At 34.5% G+C, this 14,126-nt stretch overlaps 1 protein-coding gene across 2 annotated transcripts in view; it reads right to left on the reverse strand.

The window, feature by feature from the left end:
* The window catches only part of LOC118200984 (uncharacterized), a 131,282-nt gene that overhangs the window by 43,100 nt on the left and 74,056 nt on the right, over nt 1–14,126 (reverse strand). For both annotated transcript variants that reach the window (XM_085817349.1, XM_085817350.1), the window contains one exon: nt 760–813. In XM_085817349.1, the coding sequence (XP_085673475.1) occupies nt 760–813 (54 nt within the window). The remainder of the gene's footprint in view (nt 1–759; nt 814–14,126) is intronic.

A 14,126-nucleotide genomic window follows, 5' to 3' on the forward strand; every position in this document is an offset into this window, starting at 1 on the left:
TGAGGAACCTACTGAGCACAGATTTTCCAGAACTATAGATGCTTTGCCAAGATAGCGTGAGTGGTACCATGACTAATGCCCAACAAGAGTCAACTGTCTTTCACCATCCACCAATGCCCAGTGGGAGCCAAATGTCTTTTACCGTCCACTAACTGTCTTCTCTGATGGCAGCATCCAACGCAGCAATGACAGAAGGGGTAATGACACGATGAGTCTGTCCTGGCTACTGCTGTCTTTCAATGACACCCGACCTTCTCGATATTTTTATTCCATTCAAATATAAGCGCACGTAACATAAGGTATTCGTCACAATCAGTACGCATTTTGGGCATGAATTTCACTTCCTGACAATCCTTCCACAATCAAAAAATGCACTACAGCATGCTGTTTTTCTTTCCCGGCCTCCAAAGTGATGGCAGACGGACACACAACTCGCTGACCTCACTTCGAGCGCACCTAACAGATAGATGAGACAACAGGCAGCAGCATTCATACTGTTCCTTCCTGATTCCCAATAGAGGGTGCTTCTATACACAATGTTACCTGTGTTACAAAATTCCGTGCCATGTCCATTATACAGCCTGTCTCTTGTTTTCATTTGACATCATCTTATATTTTCAAATTACTAAAATATGAAGGCGCATCATTAAACCAATGACAATAACAATCGCCTAAACACTTTCTAAAGCATATTTTTACATAGTTCTCTAACCAAATATTTCTATCATAAAATTAAAGAAAAAAAATTCTTAGTCTTACCTTTTCGCATTTGTAGCTTGAGACTTGCATTCCTGTACACACTTTGATATTTGCCTAAAAGCAAAAAGAAAGGAAAAAATCGAAATTAATACGATGAGAAATGATACAATAATTTTTAAATTTTGATAAAGTTTATACCATGTAGAAACGAATAAAATTCATTCCTTATATTTTTATTATGGTAACTTATGGTAACCATTTAAACTTGGTTCTAGCAATAACGCACTCTGAGTAAATTCTAGTTTAAAGTTATTTTCGATTATTGCACTCAAATTTTGAATTCATTTTGAAATATTTTGAAACTGAAGTTATTTATCGGCCAAAAAATTGTATAGGCAAATGATAAATTTTGACTAAAGTGAAAATAAATAGGTTTCTTAAATAATAAAATAGTAGTAAATAAATGTTTTTCTCTCAAATACGTTTCGGAAGAAAAATAATGTATTTTTAATAGCTACAACTAAATAAGAATATCAACTCAAATTTACATAAAAGAATTTTAATAAACGTAGTGGGTATTTAATAAAATCTATATCAATCAATGTAGTGTTGTCTTAATGGTGCTCAATTACTACTCATAAATTATTAGTGCTACTTATTACTATTTATTATTATTGGCTATTGATAATTTCATACAAACTTGTGTATGAGTGATAATCGAACATAACTGTAAATTAAAAATCACAGTTTCTCATAACACTTCGTTTATGCATACGTTCTGAATTATAATAATAATCATAATAATAATGAACAAGACCTAGTAGTTAAACAAAATAACTCCCTATGTATTTAAAAAAAATCAAAGGCTTCAGAATAATATCACATGCCTGACCATATATAGCGTGACTATGAGCAAACATGCAAGAGCAGTTATTACTGATTATTTACGAAACAGGGCTTATGTGAGATATCTACAGGAAAAAGAACACTTTTTTAGTTTTATTTGCTTCTCAGAAATTCATGAAATCAGGTATCAGATAGCTGTAACTTAAAGAAAAAAGACGAAAGCTGTGAAAAGGTTATTTTGCTTTAACATCCAATGCATTCCCAATTTACTCTTTAGACATCTTATTAACAACCCTGCTAAACGTGTCTGAGTGTTTTGTAGAGTGCCAATATGGGTCGTGCTATCCGTTTTTAGATAACAAATATCAACTATGCACGCGAAAAGGGGAAAACATTCCTAACAACAAGAATCAGATGTGTGAAGAAATTTTTCAGAACTGGGGGTGGGGTGGTATTTACACTTAAACACAATACAATTTTTAAACTCTTATATTATTTAAGATTCAAAACAATTCATATTCAGATTTTTGTATTATTTTAAATTCTTGCATATTACAAATCAGATAAAAAAATTTAAGAAAAAAAGAAAGGGGGAACCTCTTCTGACTATTAAAATATAAAGAAATAAAATTATACAGTCAAAAGTCGTTAATATGGACTCGTCGGGACTTCGGCGATTCCGGATTATCGATTTTTCCGGATTATAGATCATCAGTTTAAATCTGGTAAGATGGCATGCAAAAATTACAAAATTAAAAATATGAAACCGTAATTTATGAAATAAAGAACAATTATGATCTAAAGGGTATCAAAATTTACAAAAAGAAAAAACTTAATATTTATTTGTTTACTTTATTAAACATTTCCTTCAATGTAAGTTGCTTCGTTTCATGTGATAATACTTTCTCTTTAATTCTATTAAACAGACATAATTTCTTGTTTAGTTACAAAGTTCCGCTGTTCCAAGTCCTATAATTGCTGTGTTGAGAATACCGACTAATTTGTCAATCGAAATGTTTTCGTTTTCAATAACCTCTGGGTCACTTTCTTCACTATCGGAAGCGAATTATAATGACAAGGCACTTGATTTAAATCATATCAAAGACGGAGTACATCGAGATGAAATACTAAACTTAGTACGGAATTATAATCCAAATAAAATAAAAACATCTGCTCTGAAGATAAGGATAGTGTTGACAGATCAACTTCCAATCCGCGGCGTGAAATTGATAAACAGATTTCGGATTTCAAAACATACTTTCGCTTTGTAGATACAAATTACATATTAGTAAATATATATTGGAAATTCTATTTGACATAACCTTTCTAATCTATCATAATCTAATAATGACGTTTCTGCCCCCCCCCCCTCTGCCGCAGAGCAGCGTGAAATTGATAAACAGATTTCGGATTTCAAAACATACTTTCGCTTTGTAGTAAATATATATCGGAAATTCTATTTGACATAATCGAAAGTTCAAGCTTACTTTTATAAAATTGCTCTAACAGTCTGCAAAAAATAATAAGCCGGATCCAATTCGAAGATTAAGGAACAACGCAATCTGCAACATTAACTGAATTAGATAACTTTAGCTTAGCGTATAACTCCGTTACACATTAAACGCGCATGCGCACAAACATATTCGCAGCCGTAAGGGTCTTACGCGCTCTCGTAAACGCCTGTGCGCATGCGTAAACGCGACGCATGCGCAGAAAGTTTGTAGCTTTGAGGTCCGGATTATAGATCATTCCGGATTATGGGTGTCCGAATTAACGACTTTTGACTGTAGTTCCTAACCACATATTTGTGAGCAACCCTCGTTTTAGATTAAATTCAAAATTTCAACAAAGTTTCCTTACTCGAAATTACAGGTACATATAAAAAATAAACAAACGTACAAACTAACATCGGAAGTATAAAACAATGCTTTTTAACAACTACACTTGTGAGGAAAAGGCAAGAAAACTGAAAATCACCATTTCATCTAAAGGAACTAAATAAATTAACTATTGACTGGTTTCGGAAGAGTTAAGTGATGTAACTAGAAGAGGTGGAAGAATGTAAAACGCAAACAAATCGCAGTATAAAAGAATCCGAAGAAAATAACAAGCAAATTGAAAATTAAACTAGTTTGCACAATAGAAACTTGAAACAAAATGAGATAAAGAGAGCAAAAATTGTTGTATGATTCAGCAGGAAATATCGAATGAATAATTTAGCAAGGTCAGTTTGCTGTTAATGTGAAGGGAATGGATTTTGGATTGCGCATTTTCATATTAAACGTCTACGATGGACTAACTACCAAACTTATCAAAATAAATGATCACCCAATGAAATTTTAATTAACATAAAATTAAAGTCATTATAACTAAAATTACACTAATCAATTACCACTGCGTCACAGAATAAGTAAGGTTTCTTTTCTACATATATGTGAATACTGATTTCAGATACCAGCCAGAACTTTTCCATTATTCCAATTTCCTCAATCACGTCACTCAGTAGTACGTAAATACTTTTTAAAAATGCATGATAATGCTGTTGTTTAAATACGTACAGAAAATTGGAGGAAATATTTTTATATTTCTATGTTTAAACACTTCTCATGCCTTATTTCTGGTTTTTATAATCCATTTTGGGGTTTTAAACTAAACGGTAATTCTTAATTACGGAAACAAATCACATCAGTACCATTTGTTCACACTGTGAAGGTTGAAATATGAAAGTCTTAAGATCCAGTAAGAAAAACACAAGTGGAATATTTGTACTAATTTAAAAATTACTGGCTTTCTCTCTAGATTTCAGCTGGAATTATAAAACACTACCAAATTCTTTGCAAATGAAATATCAGACACCGGAAAAACCACGTTTCCGAAAATAATAAAAATAAAACATCGATAATCCTCGAAGAATTTAATATCATCAAGACAGAATTTATGGATAATGAAACATTTTAATTCCCAACATTACACAATAAGCTAGAACTTATGAATATCAAAACCTAAGTAAGTCAATGGATACAAAAGGGCGAAGATAAACATGTTTTGGAAACAAATTTTCGTAACGTAACTGATAGAAAAATCAAAATGACACAGTAAAACATCAGCAGTTTGATCAGCAACTAAAAACATCATCTGGTAGTCTTGCAAGAATTTTAGCAAGAGTTTTCTCCGAATATCTGTATAAATTTCCTGGACAAGAACAAATATTAAAATATAGTGAATGATTCATCTTTTGAAGTCATATGAAGCCATGTATATTTTTAAAATTTCACTTTTCTCCCCAAGATTCTTCAGGACAATGAGCAATGAGGGTTATGTACGATTTCATAAAAGTTATGATAAAAGTATCTATTTACAATAAATAATAATATATTATTTTTCCACTAAAAGAAATAATTTAAAAAATTACTCATAGTGCTAATTGAAATAATTACACGAGTTAGTGCGTAAAATATAAAGATTTAATTAATCTTACAGAAATATTTAAAAAAATAATAAAAAATTAACAGGCGAGTGGTTAACCGATCTCTCCTAATTTATCCAACCTCAGTCCATGAAGGTGTCATTGACATCTAGATATGAACATGCATGGCTTCAAAGGTTCTTGCAAATATCCTCAACAAAAAATTGCAATTTTACATTATTTAGACTCATTAAACACAATAATAAAAGAACACATTTAAAAATAATGCATGCAATTCTACGTAATTAATAGGAACGGTGAAGTCTAAATCCATGTGCCCCCAAATCTAAGAGCATTCAATGTCATAAAAAGCGCAGGTTTGGTCTACTTTTTCCTATGTGCAAGATGCTCATCCCTCTCTCCCTTCTAGAAACCACTTTTCATTCTTATTTCTATACTTCCCAGTATTACACAGGTGAACAAGAATTTGAATCTCATTCTGAAGATCCAGGATTACTTTGAAATATAACAATCCACAATAAAGTGAATTTCGCAACAAAAACCAGTCGCAAGATTTTTTTTATTTTACTACCACATATAAAGTAAATAGGCTTTTGCCTGCCTACCATCTGTGTGAGAAATTCACTAGTACATTTAATTTCTACCAAGAACTACTCCTTTTCATTTGTTATTTACCTTATTAGTATTTTGATGCAAGAGAACAAATTTTCAGCCTATTTGCAAGATCAAAATATGAAAGTTCGGAAGATCAAAAGTATTACAAAATATGAAATCGATAATAAAACAAATTTCAAATTCCAAATTAGTGCTTTCAGATACCCATATTCGGTGGAAGATTACGTTATTCAAAATTTGATGGCTCTAGGCACCGTTATTTTATCACAATGCGAGAAACGTACATACATTTATGCAGATTCTTCATTATTTAATTTCTTTAAATATAACACAGGGCGACATTTGGTGGCAACAATTTGAAAAGTGAACCGACATTTAAAGTTTTGAACGCAAAATGCCAAAACGAAATTAATGGCCTTTCTGGTCTAAAGTCCTTTGGGCTAAAAATTGCTCTTTTTTTAATTGTTTTAACTGCATTTAGTGTTTATGTTTTTCTATGTCTTTCAATTTTTAATGAAGGTATTTTGAGTTTTTATGTATTTTTGCCCTGCCGCGAAGAATTGAATTAATTGAATGAGAAATATTTCTCTACTGATATTCGAGGAAATGAGTTTAAATGAAATGCAGGAAAACATGCGTATAATTTAATATTCCTTACAAAGAAGTCATGTGGTGTACACATCAGCTTCTTTTTTTACCTATTTTACTATTTAAAAAATATCGTAAGGCAATAGAAAATTAAAGAACATTTAAATTAACAAAGATTATTAAACATGACTGATAATTCTAAAACTTTTACAAAAGCAGAAAACTTGTTGTTACCAAATATTGACATGTTATATACTATTGTAATGTAAAGTTCACAAACTCCCTCAGTTCCTTTGCTCAACCAGGGTTGGAAAATCAGAACGTAAAAATGCCGATTGGTCAAGCTGACCGATGCGTACTTAGAGTTGTTAAATTTAAACGACAGAATAAATACGTAAGATATTCTTTACCTTCGTAGCAGTCTCATTAAGCGATCTTCAGCAATTAAGAGGGGGAAAATTTAAATACCAATTGATGGAGTGAAGTTTTGAAAAGCATATGATTATTTATGCAAACCTAACTGTCAAAAAATTTAGAAGTGATTAAAATTTAAACTACACAAGTAAACAATACACAGTGGTGCCTGAACTAAAATATGATCATGATAATTCGATATCAGTTTTATTTGGCTCGCTGGGTATTGACAATGATCAATGACATTTTAATTACAGGAAGAAGCAAGAAATTAAAAACGTTCCTATAATTGAGCTCTATTGGTATAATGGTCAGCTGCAGCTGAAAACTAGATTCGGGTTCGTTTGCTGCATAAGAACAATTTGATTTTTCAATATTTCCTGCTCCGCCGCCGAGACGTGGTTAGGGGAGCCGACTGCGATGCCAAAGAGTACCAGTTCGAATCCCGGATAATGCATACTTGTAACTGTCCGTCCCTTCACAGGAGGCAAAAGTGACCCACCTATTAGGTGCCTTCATAATAAAGAGACCACCATTTCTGGCCTTACTAGTGACCAAGCCGGAGTTGGCTGAGGGCCGTCATTTGTTAAAAATAAATATTCCTGCTCAAAAAAAAAAAAAAAAAAAAAAAAAAAAAAGTGATGACTCTGCAATGTCATAAAATAATAAATACATTTGAATGGATAAAAAGAAATTAAGATTTAACCAAAGATTTTGATAAAAACTTGTTTCAAAATAAGTATTTGCTTTGGTTTTTTACGTCTGAAACCAACCTTCTATTTTTCCACACCCATTAACATTTTAAGATGCACCCTTCCCCAGGAAGGCCTATCAACACGCTATGGGGGGGGGGGGAACATAATTTTTATTTTCAGATGCTGTATTCTAAAACAATACATCTAATTACTTACTACTCGGAACTATCTCTTCTGAAAGCGCAGTTATCCCTCATATGATTCTTTACTTAATACAATAGTCAGAAAATCTTTTTAAAAAAATATTCTTCAGATTACATTATCCGTCATGCATGTTTAACTATCTACTGCTGAGTACAATTTCCAAACAAGGATAGCATTTTGAATTGAATGGAATGGATTTTCCAGTTGAAAAAATTAGCGTTTCTCTTAGTCCTGCGCAAGATCCGCCGTTTATATTTATTCAACCAGCTGAGATGATGGCGCAATTCCAGCCAGTGAACACATCCCAATGTAGCAAGCTAATAAATTCGGCTTTTAAGAAGGTTAATGAGAAGCGCTGAAGAAGATGGGGTTCCCCGCAGATATTTTAAGGCCAAACCAGAGGACGGAAATGAGATTTAGGAAACAGCAAAGGAAGATTCAAATCTAATGATACTTGAAGGCAGTGTCAAGCACACTCTGTAAACTGGCGTGTCCTAAACTAAACGGCGATGGTGATATTACATACTGGCCGAATTTAAGTCAACTTTTATGAAGCTGTTAGTAATCTTACCTTCAGATATCATTATTTTATTTATTCAGTAAAATAGGGCAGAAGAATTTTCTTTTAAGCCGAAAAAGGCTATTAGTTTCGAAGTACGATTTTGCGTTGTTTCACTTTTCATTCGAATCCGTTGCCATTCGGTAAAACGTAAGATATTCTTTTATGTTTAATCAGTTTGTTATTAATTAACAAACTAAACTATTTAAAAGCAACAAATGCAGTTATTACTATTATTTTTACTTTTAATGTGATTGATTTAAATAAAAGTGTATCTAATTCATGTTAAATTTTGTAAGGTTTATCCTAAGTTTTTAACAAGTTATTCTAAGTTAAAGCTACTTTCCTGTCCATCCTAATTTCAGTTTAAAATTTCCTACCAGAATGTGTTTTTAGAATCGCTTTTAATGCAAGTGAGTGAGAGTAGTACTTAAGTCGAAGTTCCACTGACATCGACAGCTCCTCAGAGTTTCTAACTAGCGCTCGTTTGCCTTTTGGCTACGTCTCTCTAAGCTGATTACTAGGCTCGGTCGTATTACAGGCCCTTGATAGCTTCGCTAGTTTATTCGATATTTAGGGGCCAACTACCTAGAATTTTGATAGCTTCGGCTGTATCTCTTTAGTTCAGCGTTAGTTAAGCCTTATTTCTTATTATTTTGAGTTTAAACCCAAAAGGAGGCTTTGTTGTACGCCCTGAGAAAGGGGCCATCTGTTAACTCTTATTTTGAGCAATAAAGAGTAATTAATCCTTCTCGAGTTTACGTTTCTTTTCCTGAACTTAAACTATTATTCGCTTAGCTATTCACTAGGTTCCTCCAAATTTAGTTGTTAGATAAAAGGGTGGAACCCCACAATCTAATTAAAAACATTAAATATTTTTATTAAATTACATATTACATATTTTTTCACGTTTTAAATATACAGAGAATATGTAACGTTCCCACGTTAGTCTAAATGCATATTCATTTAATATCCCATAAACTATTTCACTATAAAACCTGGACCATGTTTGTTGATGATCTAGTGACAAAGCAAATTAAACTTTAAAAGAACTTTTTTGGGCGATCGTTAAAATCTAAAACTTTTCAGATTTTTATTTCACTTAAACTTTTATTCCACCATCTTATCTTTCCCTCAGAAATTATAAAGTTAGGCACACAAAATTTTATGATAATTGCAGTTTTTATTTATTCAACTGTAGGCTTTATATTTATTTTAACTAACATTTATTTTAAGTTTAAACTATCTTTCCTGTCAAGCCTTACTTTCCCCTGGAACTGCCAATGCCAGAATATGTAAATTTGAGTAGAACGCGCAAGCATTCAAATTATCAGCGGAAGTAGTATGATTTAAATAGAAGGAAACGAGTTCGGTGAGAGAGTTATTCTTACTTAGCGAGCGCGGAGGTAGAAATCGAGAATTAAAGAATCCCGCGTTGCGGCCTATGTGCTTGGCGGGAAGTAGTTGCAATTGTTCCAGTGAGCTTCAAGTCTGCTGAATTAGCTGCGGTATTTGTAAAACGCGGTGAGTTAGTTATTTTAGAGAGCCTCGTAGTTAGAATATTGTCTTTACTTTCTTTTCAGGTTTTTATTTTTATTTGACTGCCTAGTTGGCACAGTTGTAAGCGTCAAGAGGACGCAATTGTAATTTAGTACGTTGAATAAAAAGGGACTTAAACCCTTTATAAGACTCTGTGGTTTATACAAGCTTTCACAGTCACCTCTTGGTTGCGTGCTAGTTACAGGCGCGCAACGTTATATTGGCGCCCGAACACTTATCGAACTGAAATGGCCGAAAACTGGATGGAAGCCGCTGGACAACACCAAGAAATGACAACTCAGTTAGAAGGATTTGGATACCTGGTCCAGACTTTGAGAGCATCAATCAAGCCAAACGTCTATTTCGACGGAAAAAATTCGGTGTCCGTATTTTTAGAAGGTATAGAAAACCACTTTCAGCTCTACCCTGTGCCTGAAAGACAAGAAGTCGCCATCGCCACATCAGCACTAAGAGGACAGGCCGCGCTATGGTGGAAAAATATAGGCAAATTTCTTCTAGGTGAATTTGGAAGCCCGACGTATACTTTTGAAAATTTCAAAAAATCGTTAGTAAAGGCCTTCCCCATAATGAAAGATCGCGCACGGCTGGAAGCCGAGCTATATAGTTTCTATCAACGGGATACAGCACAATTGACGGACTTTATTTTACGAAAAATCAAGCTAACGGATATGCTGTATGGCAAGAAACCCGATGCGGAGATTATTGAAATAATATTACCAAGATTGTTACCCGCTGTCCAAGACTACTTTGAAATTAGAAACCCAACCACATTGCAGGAACTTTTCGAATTGGCGGTGAAGTTTCAAAATCGCAGAATCGCGGAAAGAGCGAGAGGGGAAACATATTCTCAAAGTACCAGAAGGAAGGAGGAAACAAGAAATGGAAATCGCTCATATGGGGGAAAGAACTATCAAGCTAACGCATCGAAACTCGAAGGTAAAGGCCCAAAAAGAAAATTTGAAAATAAGCATCCGCGTACCCAGAAGACACAGATTGAAAGGAAAGCTTTAAACGACTAGAGGGGCCTGTGAAAGGGAGGGTCCAGACTCCGGAAGTTTTAGAAAAACCCTCAAATAGACATCTAAATACAGTCATCGTAAAAAACTCACAGCTACCAATTATACAAGTCCTGGTTGGCGATGTACCAGTAGAAGCCCTCATCGATACAGGAGCAGAAGGAAATTTCATGAGTGAAAAGTTCTTCAAAAAGAATTTTTATAGGATACGACTCTTTAAAACCAGAAATACGGAAATTATAGCGGCGCAAGGAAAAACATGTCACTGCATCGGGAAAGTATCATTAAACATACAGGTAAAAGAGGAAAATCTCTTTACCTGTATGTAAAAAAAAAAGTATTAATTTTTGTGGTGAAACACCTCCAACACTCTCTTATTTTAGGTATGGACTTTTTAAGGGCCGCGAGGGCCAAATTAAATTTTCAAGATAGTTCCGTGGTGCTGGAGATGGACCAGAGGGTGGTGGAACCGGTGGAGACACCTGAATTGGACCTTAGCCATTTGAATGACCAGGAAAGTAAAGCAATACAGCAAGTGGTGAGTAATTTTTCTCATTTGTTTTCAGAAAAACCGGGAAACTGTCAGATCGTGACTCACAAGATTCAACTAAATGCCGAAAAACCTTGTAGGACTAAACCTTACCGCTATGACAAACAAAAAGACGTAATCATCGAAGAACATATTCAGGAGATGTTAAAGAATAAAATAATAACGCCCATAAATAGTGAATACGCGAGTCCAGTCGTATTATGTAGGAAAAAGAACGAGTTTCCTCCTTCGGATAAAAGGGCTTGGAGGTTTGCTATCGATTATAGAAAACTAAATAGCATAACTAAATTCCCAGTTTACCCTTTGCCGGTTATAGACGAGATCATTAGACAGATCAAATCGACGAGATATATGTCTACTTTGGACTTAACGTCTGGCTACTATCAAATAGCTATGAGACCCGAAGATATACATAAAACCGCGTTTATAGCAAAATCGGGCACTTATGCATTTTTACGCATGCCTTTTGGGTTGTGTGGGGCCCCGTCAACATTCCAGAGAGCTATGGACATTGTTATAAAGCCTGTCCTAGGAAAATCAACTTTAATTTATCTAGATGATATAATTATAACGAGTAGTACGTTGGAACAACACATTAGTGATCTCGAACAAGTTTTTAAATTATTAAAAGAGGCCGGTCTTACAATTAACGCCTCAAAATGCAAGTTCGCAACTAAAGAACTTAAATATCTCGGTTATAAAATTTCGCAAAAGGGTATAGAAACGCAAGATTCAAAAATAAAAGCTATTAAGAATTTCCCACCGCCCAACACCGCCAAGAAACTTTCTTCTTTCCTTGGGTTATGTTCTTACTATCGATCTTTCATAAAAGATTTCGCTAATATTGTTGAACAACTCTTAGTAATCAAAAGAAAAAGGGGTAAATTTACGTGGACACCGGAAGCTAACACAGCATTTGAAAGATTAAAAGAAGCGCTAATTAATGCCCTTGTTTTAAAATTCCCGGAGGGGGACGAAAACCTGGAAATTGCAGCAGATGCGTCAGACTATGCGGTGGGTGCGGTTCTTATGCAAAATAACCATCCTCTGGCATTTTTTAGTAAAACACTGAATCAGACACAAAGGAATTATACAGCTACAGAAAAAGAAACATTAGCCGTATTAATGGCTGTACACAAATTTCGAGTTTATTTCGGCAAATCGCCAGTAACAGTCTTTTCGGATCATGCGGCGGTTGGTAGACTTTACTCGGGAAAAAACCTAACGCCCAGGTTAATAAGATGGGCTTTAAAACTCCAAGAATATAATATCACAATAAAATATAAACCGGGTAAGGAAAACAATGTAGCTGACGCACTTTCTCGTATAAAACTGGACGATGAAGGTAATGAACTTAAATGCGCTGTGTTGACTTCAAAAATTTTAGATTCTAGAGATACGGTTATTACTGAACTGAAAGCTGATCCTGAATTTGGAAATATCTATGCTTATTTGAAAGACCCCGAAGGCTTTGAGCATACAGATATCGATGCGATAAGAAATAGAGCAAAAAACTATGAAATAATAGATAATTTATTATTCTATACGAAAACAACGAACGAAAATCTTGAGTATAAGCCAGTCATCCCAGCCTCGCTTCGATTAAGCATTTTGAAGGAGTTGCACGAAAAAAAAACAGCGGGCCACCTCGGGGTCAGAAAGACTTTAAAAAGGGTACGCGAGGCGGTATATTTCCCGCAATTATACAAAATAGTAACGGCGTATGTCAGGTCCTGCAATCAATGTCAGTTAATAAATGATATTAATTACAGCCCGGCCGGGTACTTAAATAGCATTCGCGCTACATTTCCGAATGAAATTTTAGGCATAGATCTCCTTGGTCCCTTCCCCCAGAGCGAGTTAAATAAAAATCGTTTTCTTTTAGTAATAGTAGATCATTTTTCAAAAGGGATAGAAATTGTTCCACTTAAACGCGCGTCAGCCAAAACAGTCGCAGATGCATTCTTACACAGATACATTTTAAAATACGGTGCACCGATAAAAGTCATTAGCGATAACGGAAAACAATTCATTAGTCAAATATTTGAAAACATATGCAATGGACTTGATATACGCCATATCAAAATGGTTCCGTATAGACCACAGGCTAACATAGCAGAAAGAGTTAATAAAAACATTGTAAAAATAATTCGCAGTTACGTTAGCACACATCACAAGCGCTGGGATGGCTACATAAATGAATTAGCTTATGCTTTAAGAACGGCACATCATGATACTATGGGAAAAACTCCAGCAGAATTATTTTTAGGCAGAAAGTTAATTACACCTTTAGATAAATTATTCTTTGTGCAACAAAGAGAGCAGGAATTTAGACAAAAGGACGTGCAAAAACTAATTGATCAGGCGCTTAAAACTTCGGATACGGCAAGAAATAGACAAAAGTTATATTACGATAGAAAACGCCGTGAAGCAGATTTTAAAGTTGGGGATAAAGTATTGAAACGGAAATTTTCTTTATCAAGTGCCCCAGACAATTTTATGGCAAAGCTAGCTCCAAAGTTTGAAGGCCCCTATGTAATTCAGGAAATCAAAGGAGTAGTCTTATATCTTAAAAACGAGAGAGGGGAAATCTGTAAAGCAAGTCCCGACCAGGTGAAAAAATACTATAATCCAAATGATTTTGAAATCCTTAAAAGTTTCTTGCAGGACTCAAGTCTAAACGAAATAGAAGGGCCAGAGACTGCAACAACTATTCCACCACCCAAGAAACGGAGAACTGAAGAGAGACCTAGCACTTCTACAACCCGGACGTCGGTATCAAAAAGAAAAAAGGATTTTCAAACTCCGGCGTTTAAGAAAAAACAAAAATACAGATGAACCTGGTAAAGAAACCGTGGTAAAGACGAAAACACCACCTACAAAAGATGGCAGGAGAAATTACACATCAAGGAGAACGCGCACACGGCCACAGAGTCAGGTGCCAGCAAGGCCG

The sequence above is a fragment of the Stegodyphus dumicola genome, chromosome 5 (genome assembly GCF_044657685.1).
Source record: "Stegodyphus dumicola isolate Sdum_Otavi_A_Nest chromosome 5, ASM4465768v1".
In the NCBI taxonomy this organism is placed as follows: domain Eukaryota; kingdom Metazoa; phylum Arthropoda; class Arachnida; order Araneae; family Eresidae; genus Stegodyphus; species Stegodyphus dumicola.